At 42.8% G+C, this 18,533-nt stretch overlaps 1 protein-coding gene across 2 annotated transcripts in view; it reads right to left on the bottom strand.

Annotated features, from left to right (window-relative positions):
• Positions 1-16,948, bottom strand: part of sptan1 (spectrin alpha, non-erythrocytic 1) — a 34,193-nt gene extending 17,245 nt beyond the window's left edge. For both annotated transcript variants that reach the window (XM_030769431.1, XM_030769432.1), the window contains exons 1-19: positions 16,878-16,948; positions 8,131-8,370; positions 7,139-7,264; positions 6,374-6,514; positions 5,935-6,215; positions 5,537-5,681; positions 5,000-5,154; positions 4,747-4,882; positions 4,399-4,500; positions 4,149-4,286; positions 3,828-3,938; positions 3,489-3,566; positions 3,244-3,399; positions 2,923-3,127; positions 2,467-2,648; positions 1,424-1,667; positions 984-1,106; positions 461-678; positions 120-212 (exon numbers count right to left, since the gene is read on the bottom strand). In XM_030769431.1, coding sequence (XP_030625291.1) covers positions 120-212; positions 461-678; positions 984-1,106; positions 1,424-1,667; positions 2,467-2,648; positions 2,923-3,127; positions 3,244-3,399; positions 3,489-3,566; positions 3,828-3,938; positions 4,149-4,286; positions 4,399-4,500; positions 4,747-4,882; positions 5,000-5,154; positions 5,537-5,681; positions 5,935-6,215; positions 6,374-6,514; positions 7,139-7,264; positions 8,131-8,367 — 2,871 coding nt within the window. In that variant the 5' untranslated portion in view covers positions 8,368-8,370; positions 16,878-16,948. The remainder of the gene's footprint in view (positions 1-119; positions 213-460; positions 679-983; positions 1,107-1,423; positions 1,668-2,466; positions 2,649-2,922; positions 3,128-3,243; positions 3,400-3,488; positions 3,567-3,827; positions 3,939-4,148; positions 4,287-4,398; positions 4,501-4,746; positions 4,883-4,999; positions 5,155-5,536; positions 5,682-5,934; positions 6,216-6,373; positions 6,515-7,138; positions 7,265-8,130; positions 8,371-16,877) is intronic.
• Between the last annotated feature and the right edge of the window lie 1,585 nt (positions 16,949-18,533).

Below are 18,533 nucleotides of genomic sequence, written 5' to 3'. Positions count from 1 at the left end.
TCCGGTGCTACATTTCAACAGCTTTAAAATAACAGTGGCTAAAACATATTAGCCGTGGCGTTGTCTGGAATACAGTTGTTAAGTGAGGTGAAAGATATCATGTGAATGGATTTATTTACCCTGCAGGCCTGGGCCTGTTCCTTCAGAGCCTGGATGCTGCTGCCATAGGCACTCAGGTCAGACATCAGAGCCTCGTGTTTCTTCAGAAGAGCCTGAAGACAGATCAGCAGTCATCAGTATAAAGGGACAGCTAGTGTTTTTTTCCTAGCATTTAGCTTTTAATATTCATGCAGTTTTGACTTCATAAAGTGCTACTGATCTATTTCTGCAAAATTTCAATTGCTTCAATTGACTAAGCAGGCCTCAAATTAGGTATGATTCTTTTTAATCAGTTCTGAATTTCAATAAATGGATCAAGGAGGGTACATCATGGCTCCTGTCCTTCTCCATCTCTCTTTACCTCAGCAGAATCTTCATCTTTGCCGTAATCAGTGCTGCCAACAATTGGCTCCTTTTCCCTCATCCAAGACTCAGCCTCGTTGGCGTCGGCAAAGTACTGCTGGGCCTGCAGGGAGTCCTCAAGGTCTTGCCTACGCTGGGCAGCTTTGGCCTTCAGAGTGTCCCAGCGGCCACTCAGTTCGCCCAGCTTCACTTTTACATCCTCTCCTGCAAAGTGACCTGTAACACACGGGACGTACAGTCAGTCAACGCTACACAGCTGCACTTTTAAATACATATATAACATATATATCAATTTGACATTTTATCAACTTTTACACATTTCAGAACTCTTCAGGAACAAACAGTCATCAGTCTAGAGGAGCTATTAGTTAAAAATTGTTTGTATGGGAGCCCCTTTTAAATTTGTTTAATTTTAGCAGCAGTGCACTGTATCAGTTAACCAAGCTACTGGTTATTGACTGTTAATTAACTGAAGCAAGTTATCCGGCATCTGGTTTCAGTGACTGGACTAATGTACATACCTTCGTCCACCATGGCCTCTCCCTTCTGTGTTACTGCCTTGATCCTGGGCTCATGACCAGAAATCTCAGCTTGCAATGCCTGGTGCTTCTTCAGCAGGTTCTGCACTCCAATCAGGTCTTTACCTAAACAAGACAGAGTAAAAGAATATTGCATCAGCTAATGGACAGATAGCAGTTACTGTTAATTACACTCTGACAGCTACTAACACAAATATACTACAGAACTGCCCCAATATCATGCCCTGACAAAAAACACTCAAAACTCTGGCTTATCACAAATTCGTTGAAACCCACTTTTGCTCTTATTTGCATCATACTCTGAACTGAATGGAACGAATGTACATGACATAGATGGGATGCCTGTGTAATACAAATTTATATGACTAAACAAAAGTCCCTGTGATTACAATTAAACCTCTCATAATCCCTTGTTCTCTAACCTCTGTTGGTGGAAGCAGCGATTGGTTCTTTCTCCCGGATCCAGGTCTCCTCATCCTCCACATCGCGGAAGAGCTGCTGCAGGCGCAGAGAGTCTGACAGCTTCTGTTTACGGGCTGCCATAGGATCTTTCAGAGCCTCATAACGGGCCACCAGAGCTTCCTGCTTCTTACGGATGTTATCAGCGTCAAAGTGGCCAGCCTCCTGGAACTGCCTAGCCTGGATGGTGATCCCGTCAATTCGGTCCTGTTGGGTTGACAAAAACACACAGGCAGTCAATTACAGAGGATTTATGTCAACCTTGATATTGGTTCCAAACTGTTGCTTTTTTTATTGCAAGGCAATGTTGGAGGGCACCAAAGTGCCTGTAATGATTAGCAGCGAGAAATTCTCTCCATTTGTCCCATGATATTTGAGCAAGACTCTAACCACAGGCTCCAACACAGCGAAACACCTCACGAATTTTACCCTGCGAAATTTCCCTCTGGGGGGCGTGGTCGCGAAAACAGCAAACAAGTCACTTCGCTCCAAAGTTTGAGTGCTTAAATGAGGGTCTACAGTGGTCTATTTGCTCCGAGCAAAGCCGTTGAGAGAGTTTTTTCTACCGCACTGGCCCCAACTCATGAAACATGTAAACAACAACCCGTGCTGATGTATACACGAATAGTTGCCCATAGATCTTTTAAATCTCGAACATATTTTCATGCTATATGTAGCCTTTAGCCTCTGCCATCTTGGTCAGAATTTTTTTGTTACTCCCGCCTCTCTAGAGAACGTCACATACCAAACACACCACACACTGAGCTGATTGGTACTCGCGTGGTTCTTATTTGCACAAAGTTGAGAATTCAGCATCTCAATCTCGCTTGCCTTGGCGAATTCGCCTCCGATTTCGCCAATCGGAGCGACCTGAATGAGAGCGAAGCAAAATTGGCTGCAGTGGAAGCTTACCGTAAGACAGCACTGAACAGCTACACTGTTAAAAATAGGAACTCAGAGAAAGCCCCATCTTGAAACATTAAGTATAAAGTAAAATGCAGACTACCTGGTGAGCAGCCACATCAGCCTCCAGGAGAGCATGCTTCTTCTGCAGGTTTTGTACGCTGGTCAGGTCTTTTCCGTAGTCATCAGAGGCCAGGTGTCCCTCCACCTCATAGAGCCACAGCTCAATGTCCTCAACATTACGGTTGAACTGCTGCTGCTGGTTGGCCTCACGCAGCTTGCTCCCTGAGGGTGTGACAGAGCAGTGGACGATGAGATTCCGTACATAATTACTGAAGGATAAAACATTCTATGGCACTCAGGGAGGTAAGTCTTTGACTGACAGCCAAAGCTTGAGCTCATTTAAATCACACAACACCCATCTTTTGGCTCTCACATTTGACTTGCAATCTTTCTTTGTCACATTATTTATTCATGTAATCTAAATTATACTTCAAATCCTGCTTATTGCATAATCATAGCCTAACCAAGAATAGCTTTCTGGCTTGAAGCTTCTTACCTTTCAGTTCAGTGGCTTCCAGGAGTTTCTTCCACTGAGAGCTGACTTCATCCATGCGGGCAGACACTTCTGCAGTGGCATAGTGTTTCCCATCAATCAGTTCCTGGCCAGATTTCTGCAGTGCGTCAATGCGGCTCTGATTGGCTGAGAGCTCAGCCTCAAAGGCCTGGTGCTTCTGCACTTTGCCCTGAAGGTTGGAGGGGTCCTGTGTACGCACAAGGAGATGTAAAGACCAAGAGCACAGGATTAAAAACCAGCTCCCATGAAAATAACCAGAGGAACAAATACAGGACCTAGGACTTCTAAATGAGCCAGCCAAACCTTGTATGCTTCGTCGGTTGCTGTCTTCATCTTCTCGTTAATCCAGCTCTTCAGTTCGTCAGAGTCACGGAAGAACTGCTGCAGGTGGAAGGAGTCTTCCAGAGCCGCACGGCGAGACTGAGCGCGCTCATGAAGAGCGTTGCGTCTGTTCAGCAGCTACAATGGATTTAAAGAAAGGATGTTAAGAAAATGTAAGTGTATAAAGTGATATTGATCCAGTTTGGGGAGCAAAAGTCTCTACTCACTGCATCTCTGCGAGTGGCCACGTCCTCTTTAGCGTAATGGTTGTTCTGGATGAGCTTGGTGGCAAATTCATCCAAGGCCTAAATTAGAAAGAAAAAAAAAAAAAAGAAAGATAAAATAACCCAAAGTCTGAATAAAATAGAATGATATCAGTTACGTGAGTTTCAGTGAAAACGAAACCATCTGCGATAGTGCAGTACTGTAATAAAAAGCCTCCTATATATATATGCCAGCTGACCTCCTTAAAAAAAAAAAAGTAGTCCTATCCCACACAAATAAGCAATGTCCTATCAGACACTATGAGCTCAGCAGCTGACTGTGCAACATCAACTGCTGCTTACAGTGATCTTTTCCTCTTGGGCGCTGAGGGACTTCTCAAAGTCTTCATGCTTCTTCAGCAGAGCCTCTACGCTGTCCAGAGAGTCTCCCAGGTCTTCATTCAGCAGGAAAGCCTTCATAAATGGAGAGAGCTCTTTTTAATTCAATTGTGTATGATATGGTAGTAACAAGCCTTGCAATGTCACAAGGGGATTTGACAATTAAAAGTTTTTAAAACAAAGGTCATATGTCCTCTCATCACACAAATACTCTTTTATGTTAAGCAATGAGCCTATAAAGTAGCAGTCTGCGTGATAACTGCACAGAGTCAATATAGTGCGTACCTCCTGTTTGCTCATCCAGTTGTCAACTTGTTCGGTGTCTCTGTAGAAGAGTTGCAGATCCATGCACTGTTCATACTGCTGTCTCCGCAACTCCCACAGCTCCAACAGAGATTCCTTCTCCTCAGTCAGGATTACCAGCTACAGAGGGTGCAGCAGAACGGAGCGTGACTGTCAAGCCCATTCGAGGGAGGAGGCGAACTGAACACGTTATGCATCTGTGTGCATTGTGATGTCTAGTGTGAGACCTTACCTTTTCTTTTACTTCTTCAGAAGCGTAATGTCCAGTGTTGAGCAGTGCCTGACCAGCCTCATCAGTGGCTTTGAAACTGTCCTCATGGGCATCGATCTCACCCTACAGAAAGAAGAAAAACAGTATCTCAGTACTTAACTCTTAAAGTGTATCTCTGCAAGAGAAACAGAGTCAACATTATGTTCTTCCTCTACTTTATCTACCTGAGGAGTGAGTTTAGTTTTCATAGGAAAAGGCTCAGGTAGGTAAGCAGACCTCCAGTACCTGCTATACCACTCAGATGTAAAGGGTAGCTTTTTTATACACAGTACAATAACAGGCTGGTTCATGGTGTCTGTTAGACTGCACCTTGTGTTCCTGGTGACGGTCCAGGAGAGCCTCTGCTCCAGCCACATCGTTGGCCAACTCGTCGGCATTAATCAGAGCCTTCATCTCAGTCACCCAGCTGGTGAGGTCACGGAAATCAGCAGTGAAACGCTGCAGCCTGGAGAGAGAGAGAGAGAGACCCATAATACCCATGTTATCAAAGATACAGACATTAATGACACTTAAAAAAAAAAAAAGTAGTATAACAGACCAGCAACATCTCTGTGAGACTTACCTGTAGGAGTCATTGAGGTGGGCGTGTCGCTCGGCGGCCAGCATCCGGATCTGCTCCCAGTTGGTGATGAGCTCGTCTCTCTTCAGGTGAATCTGAGAAGCATTCTGAGGGTGTGTCTGCTGTAGACGCTCAGCCTCTCCACCAAGAGTGTTCACCTGAGGAAACACAGGTAGGACAGACAAGGAATCGTCAGTGAATAAGACTGCATAGTATCTTCAGAGTGGGCTGATTCATATCAGTTTACATAAACAGGGATGAATGCAACCTCTATATCTTCTACATAGACAGATCATGTATTCTTGAGTACATGTTCTCAAGTATATTACACTGGACACAATGTCTGTAAGCCTAAGCGCATGAGGATTATGCTAGTGTTAATAATATAAGCATACTGATACTACTTGTCATGACACACAATTCATAGTGCGCAGTGTTCCCAAATAGAAGAGGAGCCCGTATATACTTATGTCAATGTTCATCCTCACTTATCGAGTAATGTAAGTGTATACATGCACTCCTGTTTTTATCCAGACTAACCTTATCCTCTAAGGCAGCGAGGTCCCTCTCCAAACCCTCATGTTTGCGCAGCAGTGCCTGAACGCTGGCTAAGTCACGGCCAAAGTCATCAGATGCCATCAGCTGCTCCTTCTCCTTAATCCAGCTGATGGTCTCATCCACATCCCTGTAGTGCACAAAAGTTCACACAACATAACACAATATTTTATTAACTTTGTTGGCATATTTACAAATATCATCACTGCATCGGTATGGTGGCATATGTTGACATTGAAAATGTAGTCAGAGCAACTTTCATAAACAGCATTCCCTAATATTTCAGCATATTGAACAAGTCAGCATATTGACTTGTTCAAGAACACATCAGTGGTGAATCATAATGCTTGGCTTCACATATTAGTCCCATGACGTTATCTTACCGGTTGAAGCGTTGCACCTCAGCAGCTCCAAACAGCTTCCCTTGCCTCTGCTGGGCCAGGCCTTTCAGCCTCTGCCAGGCAGCATTCACTTCATCCTGTTTCTTCACAATCAGCTCAGCCTCAGGGTGGGACTCCTGGGTTAGCTTGGCGGCGGTCTGGTTCACCTCATTAACTCTCTCCTCGTGAGCCGCCAGGTCTGTCTGGAACTCCTCAAACTTCTTCTGTAGCACCTCCACATGCTCAAGATCTTGTCCAAGCTCTTCTGAGGTAACGATGGCTTCCTGCGGGAGACAGTGATAGGGAAGCTCATTCAGATGTAATAATTAACAAAATGTACCACTGTGGCCCCTTTTATACGCATGACAAACATTAAAAAAATAAATAAATAAATAATGAAATCATATTTTGTTGTGGGTGTGTGATCTGCATTGTCTCTAACCTTGTCACTAATCCAGTCCAAGGCATCCTCACACTCACGCAGGTACTGCACCAGCTTCTGAGCCTGCAGCAGACGCACCCCCTTCTCCTTGGTCTTCTGTAGCAGCAGGTCCCACAGGCGATGCAGTTCTTCCAGGCGGGTCTGAAAGTGAGCGAGCACAGGAAAATCCTTTTTCAACAAATGGAAGGCTTGGAATTTATCTTTCTGTTTACAGACAGCACAACACCCTTGGAATAATGTGAGACTACTTAGACAGAAACTACCGATAAGAGGACTTTTCTTTGGAAAATTTCCAGAAGAAGTAATGGTTACCCAGTCAAGGCAAAGAGATGGAAAATTAAAGGACAGCTCAAAAAAAGAGAAATCCAGTATAGAAAATTTCAAGACACTGCATACTTTGGATACAAAGAGAAGAAAAATAAAATAAGTAATGCATAACTGTTTATTAAAGAGCAAGAAAAAGACTTTTTTTTTTTCAACCAAAGAGGTCTCTCTGAGGAGTCCAGAAAAACACAGCACCCAGGAACCTACTGGAATATATGTCCCATAATTCACACTTTTTACGATTGGTCTCGTGGCAGTCCGGTAGGGTGTGAAGGACTGAACCAAATATAAGCAAGTTAAGATATTATTTCACATTCCTTCACCTTTAAGCATTTAGCTTACAATAAAAAAAACAACGACATATTGTGTGTGTTCTGTGCTTAAATGCCTTTTAGATCATTTTTTCATTGTGGGTAACACGACGCGAGTGAGGTGTCTCACCCTGATGGTTTCGGATGCAAAGTGGCTCTCAGAGATCATCTGGTTGCCTGTGTCGTCCAGTTTCACGATGGCTCCAGCGTTGGCCTGCACTTCGGCCTCAAACGCCTGATGTTTCTGGAGCTTTCCCTGTGAGAGGATGGACAAAGCCACAGGTATAAGGCAAGAAAAACAGGTTTGAGGCAAACCAAACATTTAATCAAAATAACACAACTTTAATTAAAGGCATTAGTCATAATTTGCTGATATCTTTTGAGAAGTAATGGCTGTACAACCCCAACTAATAGTCAGTTGCATAGAATTACAATTTTAAAGATGACCTTTTAATCATGATGAGTCAGCAGGAAGCTGAAGTTAGGGAGGCCTTTAAATAGTACTTTAATTATAATTGGAAGCCTCTATTAAACATGATTACATCCATAAAATATTAAGGCAAAATGGTAATTACATTCCTTGAGGAACGCACATCACAGACTCTAATTCATAAGACAGGGCTCTGTCTGTCATGTGTCACATAATACTGCTATCTGAGAGGTTTTGTAGCCATGACTGTCCACACCGTGACTTTAAATGAGGTTACAACCCATGACTAGTCAAGAAAGCAAAGGTTACCATCCCTTATATGGTGGGAGAAAAAATAATATTTAACCAGGAAAGTATCCTGTAATTTTCAGTCAAGATTCCTTTGCATGATCACTGCCCTTCCTCATTCCAATCAGAGCGCAAAACATAAGACATATGCTTTATCAGTCCCAAAGCTACACAGAGTATTAACATTTGTATCTAATAAGACACAAAGTCAGCAGGTTTCTGATACACACGTTCGTTCATTTTGTTACGAGCACATGAAAGACACTAAAGGCTAAACAAATGTTGCAGTGCACAGAAATGCTTCTTTGTAATATCTGATATCATTGTCAATCATGATGATCTTTTCTTGTTTAGAAGGCCACCACACAAATCTGCTGTGTACTATTATCAAACGCTTTTCAAACCTGCAGGTTGCTGGGGTCTTTGTAGTTCTCATCTGAGGCAATCTGCAGCTTTTCCTGGATCCATTTTTCAAGCTCGTCAGCATCACGTCGGAAGAACTGGAAGCGATAGGAGTCCTCCAGCTTTTGCCTGCGCACGGACGACAGCTCCTTGAAGCGCCGATAGCGGTCCAAGACCTGCTGTCGGCGCTCCTGGATGTCTTCGGCCGTCTCCAGGACCTTCACTCCACTGGTATCCATTTTCTACAGAACAGAAAGTTGCATCGTCAGGTCATGCACTACCCAAAGAACTGCAAAAGCCACTAGCTAAAGAGACAGATTAGTCAGTGCCATCAAGGCAGCGGCAAACCGCACAGCTCAATATCTCGTGACCAGAAGGCTATCAAACAGGCACCTTAAACAAAGACTGGCTGAGATCACAAGCTTATCTGAGAGTATAACAACATGATTTGAATACTCGCAGCATAAAAAATAAGAGATATTCAATCACCAAAGTTTTGGCTACATAAGCAAATGACCAGTTACCTTATTGTGAATACTAAAAGGCCGGTGTCCAATGTTTCAACACGTACGTACAGATCAGCTAACCGTTTTCACGCAGTTCAGATATAAACCGCAAACTGAAAAACTGTATAAGACTCTAAGACCTGGCAGACATTTTGTGAATTGGAGAGTAAAATGGGAGAATGTGAGAGAGACGCAGCTCTCTTCACAGACAAGCTGACAGCTGTGCTCATGAGGGGGCCAGGCGGAAATTCCACACAGCTCTGAACAAACAGGCACAAAGAGACTGCTGCCGTCAGCCCCCCTGACCACACCCCACACCCCCCAGGCTCCAAACATCACCCCCCCATCAGCACCAAACATCGACCCACCCCCACCCCTCTCCTGACACTGCGCAGCCCCAGTAGCGGACAGTCAGGACTGTGGAGAATACTGTGGAGTCCACTGAGGAGCACAACGTCTGAAGAAGACATTAAGAGACTGAATATCTTAGACTAACCAGAGCACACTAAGCCAAAGCTTCCACTAATTCAGTAGGCCTATTCCCTGTTTTGGCTGTAAAGTAAGGTTCTATAGCTTCCTTTACGTGTTCACTGTGCTCTCCTTCTGTCTGTTCGTCCACTGTTCACTTCAGAGAGTCAAAGCCATGGTTCCCATTCCCAACATGCTACAGTATACATGGGCAGAGGGGCTGGACAGAGTGAAGCCATTCCTTGAAGACATTAACTATTACTGGCATTCCAGAGGGAGCAGCTACCCTGAGCCACTGCTGGGAATGCAGGCTGCCTGTGAGGCTATTTCAGGAGGGACAAGGGACACAACTATGTGACAGCACGGCTGGTGCAACAGATAATATGTCCTAACAGCAAAGGTTCAATGCATAAGCACTGTAATAGTACACATTTCAACCAAAATCCACTATCAAAACCTGACGCAGGCCAGGTATAATTAAGATCTTCACTGGTACCGTGTGCAATACGCGGTAGGGGGTCTCATAACAATTTACTCTGTGACCTTCCTGTGAGTTTGTCTGTGAAATCAACCAACACAGTGTCAGATATAGCATGACATAGTTACATTCCACTCTGAAAAGGCTGATCTGAGTTGACCACTGTGTGTTAGCGCAGTGACTCACAGTGCTAAGTGACTATGAGACTACAGGTTGCCAACATCTGCTCATTGTATGTAGATTTCTCATCTAAGAGTGAACATATGGCATTTTTCTACAGGGCACTGCGAGTGTCTTTTCACCTCCTCAGATCACTGTGTGAGCTCTGCTGAAAAGACAGGAAACCAGCCCAGCCAGGAGACTCAGGATTCCAGAGGAAAACAATCATATTACAAGACATAATCATCCTGCTCACCATGACCAGACTCTTAAGTGTTTCAAAATCTAAATGCATTATTAACTAAGCTGTATTTTCCACTGGTAGATTCAATAGAGTATTTCCCAATAACCCTACTTCAGTACCATTAGGCTACACTCCACTTTAAGATGAGTGTGCAAATTGATATAGATCACTTCACATATAATAGCAAACACAACTTTTCAGCTTACGCGGGGCTCTAAGTACACTTCATTAAACAGGAAATGTAAAGAAACAACAGGCAAAGGCCATGGTCAGTGACCAAGAGGAAAAGGCAAGAAGACTCCACCAATGACTCACTGCCGTTTGCCCACAAGCATCGATCAATATAGGCTTTTGTTCCATTGTCCAGCACAGCTCCCATCCAGAGAAGACTGTGCAAAAACAAAGACTGGAGAGGGGAGAGAGAGGGAGAGAGACTGGGACAGAACAAGTGACAGAGAAAGAGAATTTAGAGAGAGAGAGCCACACAGACTCAGGAAAAAAAAAACAGGTAACAGATCAGACATGAGACCCTGGTATCATCAGCAAGAGATCAGTCAAGTCAGCAACAGCATACCACTCAACACAAACGGTCATACACATCAAAGGAGAGAACAGAGGTGAGGGAGAGGCTGAAAGAGTGTGTGCGTGGGTTTGTGCGTGTGTGTATGGCTGCATTAGGAGTGACATGGCTCACTTGAATATCAGCCTACTTCACTCTACAGAGCTGCCGAGGCAGCTAATGCACTAGCCTGCTCATCCATCCTCGGTATGGCCTCAGACACAAAGCTCATGAACCACACCCTCTCCACATACTCAGGCTATCATTTCATCCCCGAAAGCATAGGCCCTTCCTGCACGTAAAAACACTGAAAATATGCTCAGGAAAAAAAAGAAGAGTATTGACATCAATCTGTTTAATTCATTTAATGCAGACCAAAGTCGCTGTGAATCACCCAGTCTCATGCTTCCCCTCCCCCATCCAAACAACCGCTTGACACCAGTCCCTCAGCCCACTATCAGCAAGGGGATTTAGTCGGCTGTGTTTAGATTTCTGCCCAATCTCTCTTCATCTCTCTGGAGTTAAAACACAGCTACGGATTGTAACGGGCCAGCTGACATCATTTGCCACCAATGGGATCCAGACATTTGGTGCCCGGTTATCTCTCCCCATTGGGTGACCCAGAAAATGTTGTCAGAGCTGGAGAAGTGACAACATATTTTACAGCCGCCTGAAGAAAAAAAAAACAACACCTCAGTGTGACACAAGAGTCAGCCAGCCATATACCACGTGCCCTCTGAGGTCTTCAGCGGGCTAAAAGTGGCAACTCTCTCCCCCGAGTAAGTTTTGTCATATTTCTGGGAAAAAAAACCATACATACTTGGAAGGAGCCAGGATTAAAAAAAAAAAAAGAAATAGCAATGATCACTTCACAAATATAATGAATGAACTTTTTGTAAGGGTAGAGACAAACTAAAAGGTTGTGCCGTAAATGCTCCTCCCCCTTGGGCGCTGCAGCTGTTGCAGCAGATAGAGTCATGGACACGCAATGGTTTTTACAGATAACACCACCCCTCTCACGTCGCCTCTCCCTTCAACTGTCTGCTTCTGGCCTCCATGTGTGCTCGCTCTCGTTCTCCCTCTCTCTCATAGGACTGTTCGCCGGCCGGACTGGAACGTTCCTCCCTTCCTCACTATCTCTCTCTCTCTCTCTCTCTCTCCACACAGTCGTTCATTGAACAGAATGCTGATGAATGATTCTCACATTCCAATCTCATGACACAGGCAAAGTCCAAGCACTGAACAATCAACCGGCCATTACGGGACCTGTAGATGTACATCAAGTCCTCACTAGTTGACTACTCACCAGCAAAAATCATGCATGCATATGTTTCACTAGCGAAATGTATGGGTTTTAAATGTGGTAAATCTACAGCTATTGTGGTATAAACATGTGAAATCAGGCAAACCCACAGAGCCACAAACCCACAAGAAGGAAGACAGTGGTTAATGAGCCCAAATATAGGCTAGGCCAACTTCTGAAGGCCTCAAAGAGATACAGCAGTCTGAGAGAAAGATGAGAACATACATTTTGATCATATAATTCTGAACCTTTAAAAAAAACCCTCTGCAGATAATGAAAATTATTAGGCCTGCGAGTTATTTTTGGCTTGATATGTGGCCTACTCCTTATCCCCTCTGACAGTTTTAGACGTGACGCATATTCCCTATCCATCCAGATAATCAGGTCTGTCGTTGTAGCAGAGCTCCTTTCGTTCCCAACCTGCCCTGATAATGAGGTCCTTCTCTTTCAAAGGCGTTGTATGACTTGTACTGTGGACAGCCGGGGGCAACACTATTTATAATCCTCAGTGTGGTATTCAGAGTGGTATAACCTACATTGGAGCAGAAAAGGGCCTATGCAGAGTGAAATCAAGAACGTGCAACAACACAAAAGACAAATATGAGACCTTATTTACTGAAGACGGCAATTGCAGAAAAAAAAAAAGAAAAAAAATTGATATGAAGCCAAAGAGATGATATAATGGATATCCTCACTGCAAGAAAGGTTATTAAATTCTTCCAACAGCCTAACAACAGGCCCTGTATCCAAGAACATCCACCCAACATAAGAGACGATTTGTATCGAATACAATACGTTCCCACTGGGAAGCCAGAATCGCTGGGAAACAAGAGGGGTCATGCTGTAATCCCATAAGTTTCCATGGAAACATGTGTTACTGAGGAGCATGACAACAGAGTGGGAGGATGAAGGCCAGAGGAATTTCCAGGAAACGGGTGGGCTGTCCCAACAGACACAGTAGTGAACAGAGTTCAAGTATAGAGACGCAATGCCTGAAGAATGGAACGAATACCGAGGAGCAAAAGACACTAATGCAGTTTTATTTAGGCTAAGACTCCTCTGAGATTAAACCAGATTCTCTCCTGTGATTCACAGAACAGCATCAAGATGCCTGCCCACTCAATTATATCTTACTGAAAAAATGTATCAAAAAAAAAAGGGGGGGGGCGCTTGTGATTTCACCTATGAATGAATATACAGCTGAAATGACTACAGTTTTAACAAAACCACTTAAATGACCATGTACTTAGCTGTAATTCAGATATCCTTTAAAGTCTTTACACTATTACTATTAATAATGTAGGTGTGTTTTTATATCCATTTATGCATTCATTGATAATGCTGCAAATTACTTTGCCTTGGTCTAGTGCGATGGCACTAAACTGAAGTAAAACCAGAGTATATGTAGCAGACTGTAACATACAATATTTATGAAAACCAAGCACTTCAGCAAAATGCAGTCCCTGTGCTGCACTCTAAACTTGCTCCGTCATTGCAATAACAAGTTGAAGCAGCAAGCAGCATCTTACATACTGAATCAAATCAAGGACTGCCACAAAATGGCTGTTGAAAATCAACACTAAGAGCTGATTTTTAGGACAAGGATTAAGACCAGCTGTGGACTAAACTACACTCAGTTTTTCATAAAGCAGTTCAAAGACTCGCTTAATCCTTTAAAGAAACCAGTTACAAACATTCAGTGAATTACCTTGATTTCAATCCACCTCTGAACCACTGCAATGTCATGCAAAAACAGCCACACTCCTACAGAACTCATGCAACACCGCAACACACAGAGACCTAGATTCAACAGATTGATTTTCATGCATTATGTCTGACAGAATAGTAAAATCAAGGCAACATGAACAAGTCATTAATTTTAAAAATCAAAGAAAGTAGGCTCATACTATAAACCAAGTTCTATATCTTTCTCTGCCTCTAGACAGCCACTGCCTTATGTCCTCAGAGATAGTGAAATCCACTCACACCTTGGAAGAGGAGTAGAGCTCCTGAAAAGGAAGGATCAGCCACGCTACACAGGCAAAAGCAAAGCACAATCTGATTCTATATGTCTCTTGTCTCCATCTCTCTTCCTCTCTTCCTGCGTCTCTGCAGTGCAGGCAGACGCATCACCGCTGCAGTGGCAAGGCCGTGTGAGGAGGAAGCCAAGACACAGCCCTGCCCATGCGTCTCCTTTCTCAAAAAGCAGGGAAAAAAACATCACTAGGGTGGAATGTCTGCATTCTAAAGACTTCATCCTGCTCTCAACATTCCAGAACCTCTTTAGCATTCTTAGAAAAAAAAAAACCCACACACCACCTTCCTTTGCTAGAACACAGCAAATCACCCACACAAGAGAAAACACACACAAGCATGCTACACACTTTACCTTTAGTTTGGGTTTAATAAACTTGGACATGGTAACAGGTGTCTGCGCTGGCAATAGGGCACAATATTAAATACTGTTAAAGTAACTTATAAGTAATAAAAATGATTAGTATGTTAGGGGGGAGTTAAAAATATTTGCGAAACAGATGACAATAGCGAGGCAACAAATGAAGGCACATCAAACATTCTAGCAATGTACAAAAATTAAAAGTATGAAAGGATGAAGAGAAATACTGGTATTTTTTTCTTATATTTAGCACTTGTTTCCTTGCAAAATTAGAGCTGAGAAAATAAACAGGACACTGGACAAAACTGAGTGACAATACCCTCGGCGCTACGGCAACCACCTCATCCTGTGGTGGTAGTGTTAAGGGCTGACTTTTACTGGTTTGGGTTACAGCAGGATGCAACAGGACACCATACAGAACAGCAGCATGAAACACCATATCTGACATATTTAAAACAACAACATGCTCAACTCGGTTTGGTATGGTTTGAACAGTGCAGGTTAGTGTTAGCCTACAATGGTAACATAAGTGCAATGCAGTACTGACATGAATGGTTATCAAGTGAATTACCACATGTAGTAATATGAGCCCCATTTTGAATAGCTCATTAATGTAAATAAATGAGACAAGCACTATAATAACCAGAGTGTCGAAGTTATGCAAACGCCTCTAAGGATCTCAAGGGCATGTCTCCTCAATCATACACAGCTGTACATGTTCTCAAGGGCCCTATGACCCCGAGTAGTGACTGTGTTCCAGTACTATGAGTTCAGGGGCCACACCCATCCTGTCACCCCTTCAACGAATGCAATGTGCATTACATCAACCCTAAAGGAAAGGGAAACAGGGTGAGGCATGGGGTGGGGGTGGGGGGCTGTTACAGTAATCAAACAAGCTCAAGATAATACTGACTCCAGTCAATATAAAACAGATACTCCTTGCTCAGAGAAAGTGGCTGGTTTCTCTCAACAATGCTAGATAGCAGGCAGCAGGATGCCAAACATTGCAGGCTAATCCATAACTCTTAACTTAATTCAGCACTGAGGCACCAAGGCTGAGAATAGGCCTGAAATTTGATTAACACGTGTGTGCTGATGAGGGCCATCTGAACAGGAGGCTGAAAGAAATCTGTCTGATGACTGGATGTCAGCGCTTTATTCGCACTCTGCGAGGGAGAAGTAGACGGCCAAGCTTACATCAGCTAGTGTACAGATCACAAGCTTTGCATGGTAATGGCCAAGCACAAAAACATTTTTGTCTCTCATCGATTCACTGAACTGCAGCCTTTGGCACAGGCTCAGCTGGATGCTCTTGCATGTTAGCAATACGCAATTATGCTTTGAGAAAAGAGACTGGCATGCGAAGTTACACTGCAAGCCCTCCACTCAACTATTTAATGATTCCCTTTAAGTTTCAGCTTCTTCAGTTTATTCATCTGTCCTTATTTTTCTCGTCATATATCAAAAGCAAAACATGACTGAAAGACTGGCAGCAAACCGACGACCGTTGTTACAGTCAATTATTACTTTCGTCCCTCATAAACAGTTCAGCAGATCCAACGTACAGCTATTTTTTGTCCTCTCTTTGAGGCTGTATATTCAAGGGATGACAAAGCAGTGAACTGCTCTGGTTAATGACATAGCCTTTACCTATTGCCAAAGACAGAGTACTTTTGCAGACCTTTGTCATGATGTAATTTCCAGTTACATTTTAAACAGATATGTTCAGTTTCGGACTGAGGGCTTAAAAACGTTGTTACAAATTGATACTAACCTTTTTCTACAATGAAATGTAAATTTACCAAAAGAAAAGCCTGTTAATAGGCTAACAACTGTTCAATGACATTCCAGCTCTAAGAGGGACGCTGGGCGGCTCCTCCTTTAGCCTAAAAACGTCTGCCATTGTCAGTAAGCTATCCAAGCTCACAAAATTGCTTTATAGTCAACGCGTCGACCTATGCTAACTCACTAGAATGTATTCATTTTAAAAGACGGCTATAATATCTATATTAATCTACATTTACTCGATAAATAAACAACAGTAAAACCCTATATGGTGAAAATGGCGTTAGCTTAGCTTGCTAGGCTCAATCTACAGCTCTCGCAAAGCCGATCCCTCAAGCCTGTGCAAATGTAACAGCAGATATACTGAAAACTGCTCCAAAAAACATAAATTTCAATACTAATTCTAAAGACCATATTAAATTCAGCGTATTCACTCTATGGCATAACATTGTTTTCGATCGCAGCTTACTTGGGATACCAATGTACCTACCCTAATAGCACAGATAAGCTTAAGTTAGCCATCTAGCTAGGATATCGTTTTGGCTGGAACCGGGGGAGACAGATATTGTAGCAGAAAACAGATAATCCCCAAAAACCTTACCCCTGTGCATGTTATTTTTCTTTAATCTTGAACCCATATTATGCAAAGTAACTGGATTAGCGTTACAAATGTGCATTTTATGTTTGACAGTACCGCACATTACATATGTGTAACGCACAAATATGACTGAGAGAACTGTTAACTAGCGCGCCTTGTCTCAGTATTTAATTTGCATTTGTTAGACAAGAAAGGCAGGTTTTCTTAAAAAACTGTCAATCTTGCAAAGGAATGACACAGAAGTATACATTTACCTTGTCAAAGTAGTCTGCAGTGCTTTCTAGAACTGAGGCGAAACGAGTTGCAACCTCCCCGAACAAACTAGGCTGTCCGTAGCGAAGCAAGCAAATATAATGGAGACAGTGACATCATACACCGCAGCAGCACGCCGAACGGTACCGAGCATTAACGATATATCCCGAAGCACCCGTACATTAGAAAAGTTATTTTTCTTCCCGAGGGCGTTAAAGAAGACTAATTAACATATTCCTCTCAGACGCACAGAAGTTCTTAGTATGCGTATTATTTTATTGCTTATTGTCGATATATTTATGTCTCTGTGTTGCTCTGAATTGCAGCTGCGTTTTTCCTTTATTGACTACCTTGGCATTTTGTCAGCTATTTAGCATTTGATTGATGCAATCAGGTCTTTTTAACTCCAGACTGAACTTAAGGTACAGAATGTGCTGACTACGTATAGCAGTGTACTCTTAAGTCTGGAGGCCTGTCTCGTTTAAGTGCACCAAAATCAGAGGGCACACCCAACAACACTTCAGAGACATTGATGTTTACAAGGTGATATAAGCTTTTGTTCTGTATTATTAGACTATCAGACAAAGAACATTCATTCGATTTATCAATACTATTATAAATCATAACACTAGATTATAGTTTTATATAGTTTATATAGTTTTTATAGTCATGCATGAGTTTAGCAAATGTACTCTGTCTATATGTTGTCTGTCCTTTGAATGTTCAAAGAACCACCCTTCTACATCTGTTCTACTCTCTAAATCACTCTAGAATAATTGCAGTTCTTGCGACAGGAAACCCTTGTCAACATTCATAAAACCACTGTTTGAAAAACAAAACTATTAGTTAACAATGGAGGTTTATAATTACTCGAGTAATTATAAGACACCGTCATCACCACCAAATTGGAATACTTTGAGATACACTGGAGATTCCAGAAAAATCTGAGCATCATTGGGTGCTTTTACTTTCTAGGTGATTATGTGAGCCTTAGGATAAAGAAATTGTGGTTTGAATCTGTTGATGGACTTATTTGCAAGCAATCTCAGTTAATGTTTTGTGAATAGTTCTTTGTTTTGTAATTGCCTGTCAGATTGACACGAACGGCCCATTGTCTCCAATTAGATTGTCGACGCATATTTTAGCGGAAACGAAACCATCCAGTCCGCCATGACATATAAAGTGAAGACCTTTTCTTCCCAGTGGGTTTAGACATCAGTGTTCACCTGGGCCTGTGATAACAATGACAACCTATGATGCGTGCACGAATTTCAGTGGAGATCAAAGGGCGACAAACGATGGAATCATATCCCACAAGTAAGTGTAAAGATGACGAAATTATAAATCATTGTTCATGTGATTTGTTTGTCAAAAACTATCACTACTGTCTTTAAACAGATTTCCACATTATGATGATCACGGTCGTCAGCGGATCACCAACATGAGCAGAGATGCTGAGCGGGCCTCTTGTGAATTCTCAACTTTCCCTCCCCGCAACTTAAGCCAACAATGCCGCAGTGAACCTGGTCATTCACTCCCAGACGACATTCCGACAATTTCTGATTTAAGTTCCGAAATGGTAAGCATAGTGGCGTATAGTTTACACTTTTACATGTGACGCAGGGTCGTCAGTAATATTTAGTAACATCCCGCCTTAA

The sequence above is a fragment of the Chanos chanos genome, chromosome 3 (assembly GCF_902362185.1).
Source record: "Chanos chanos chromosome 3, fChaCha1.1, whole genome shotgun sequence".
Lineage (NCBI taxonomy): Eukaryota > Metazoa > Chordata > Actinopteri > Gonorynchiformes > Chanidae > Chanos > Chanos chanos.
The sequence above is the reverse complement of the archived record's forward strand: the minus strand, read 5'-3'. Positions and strand labels throughout refer to the sequence as shown.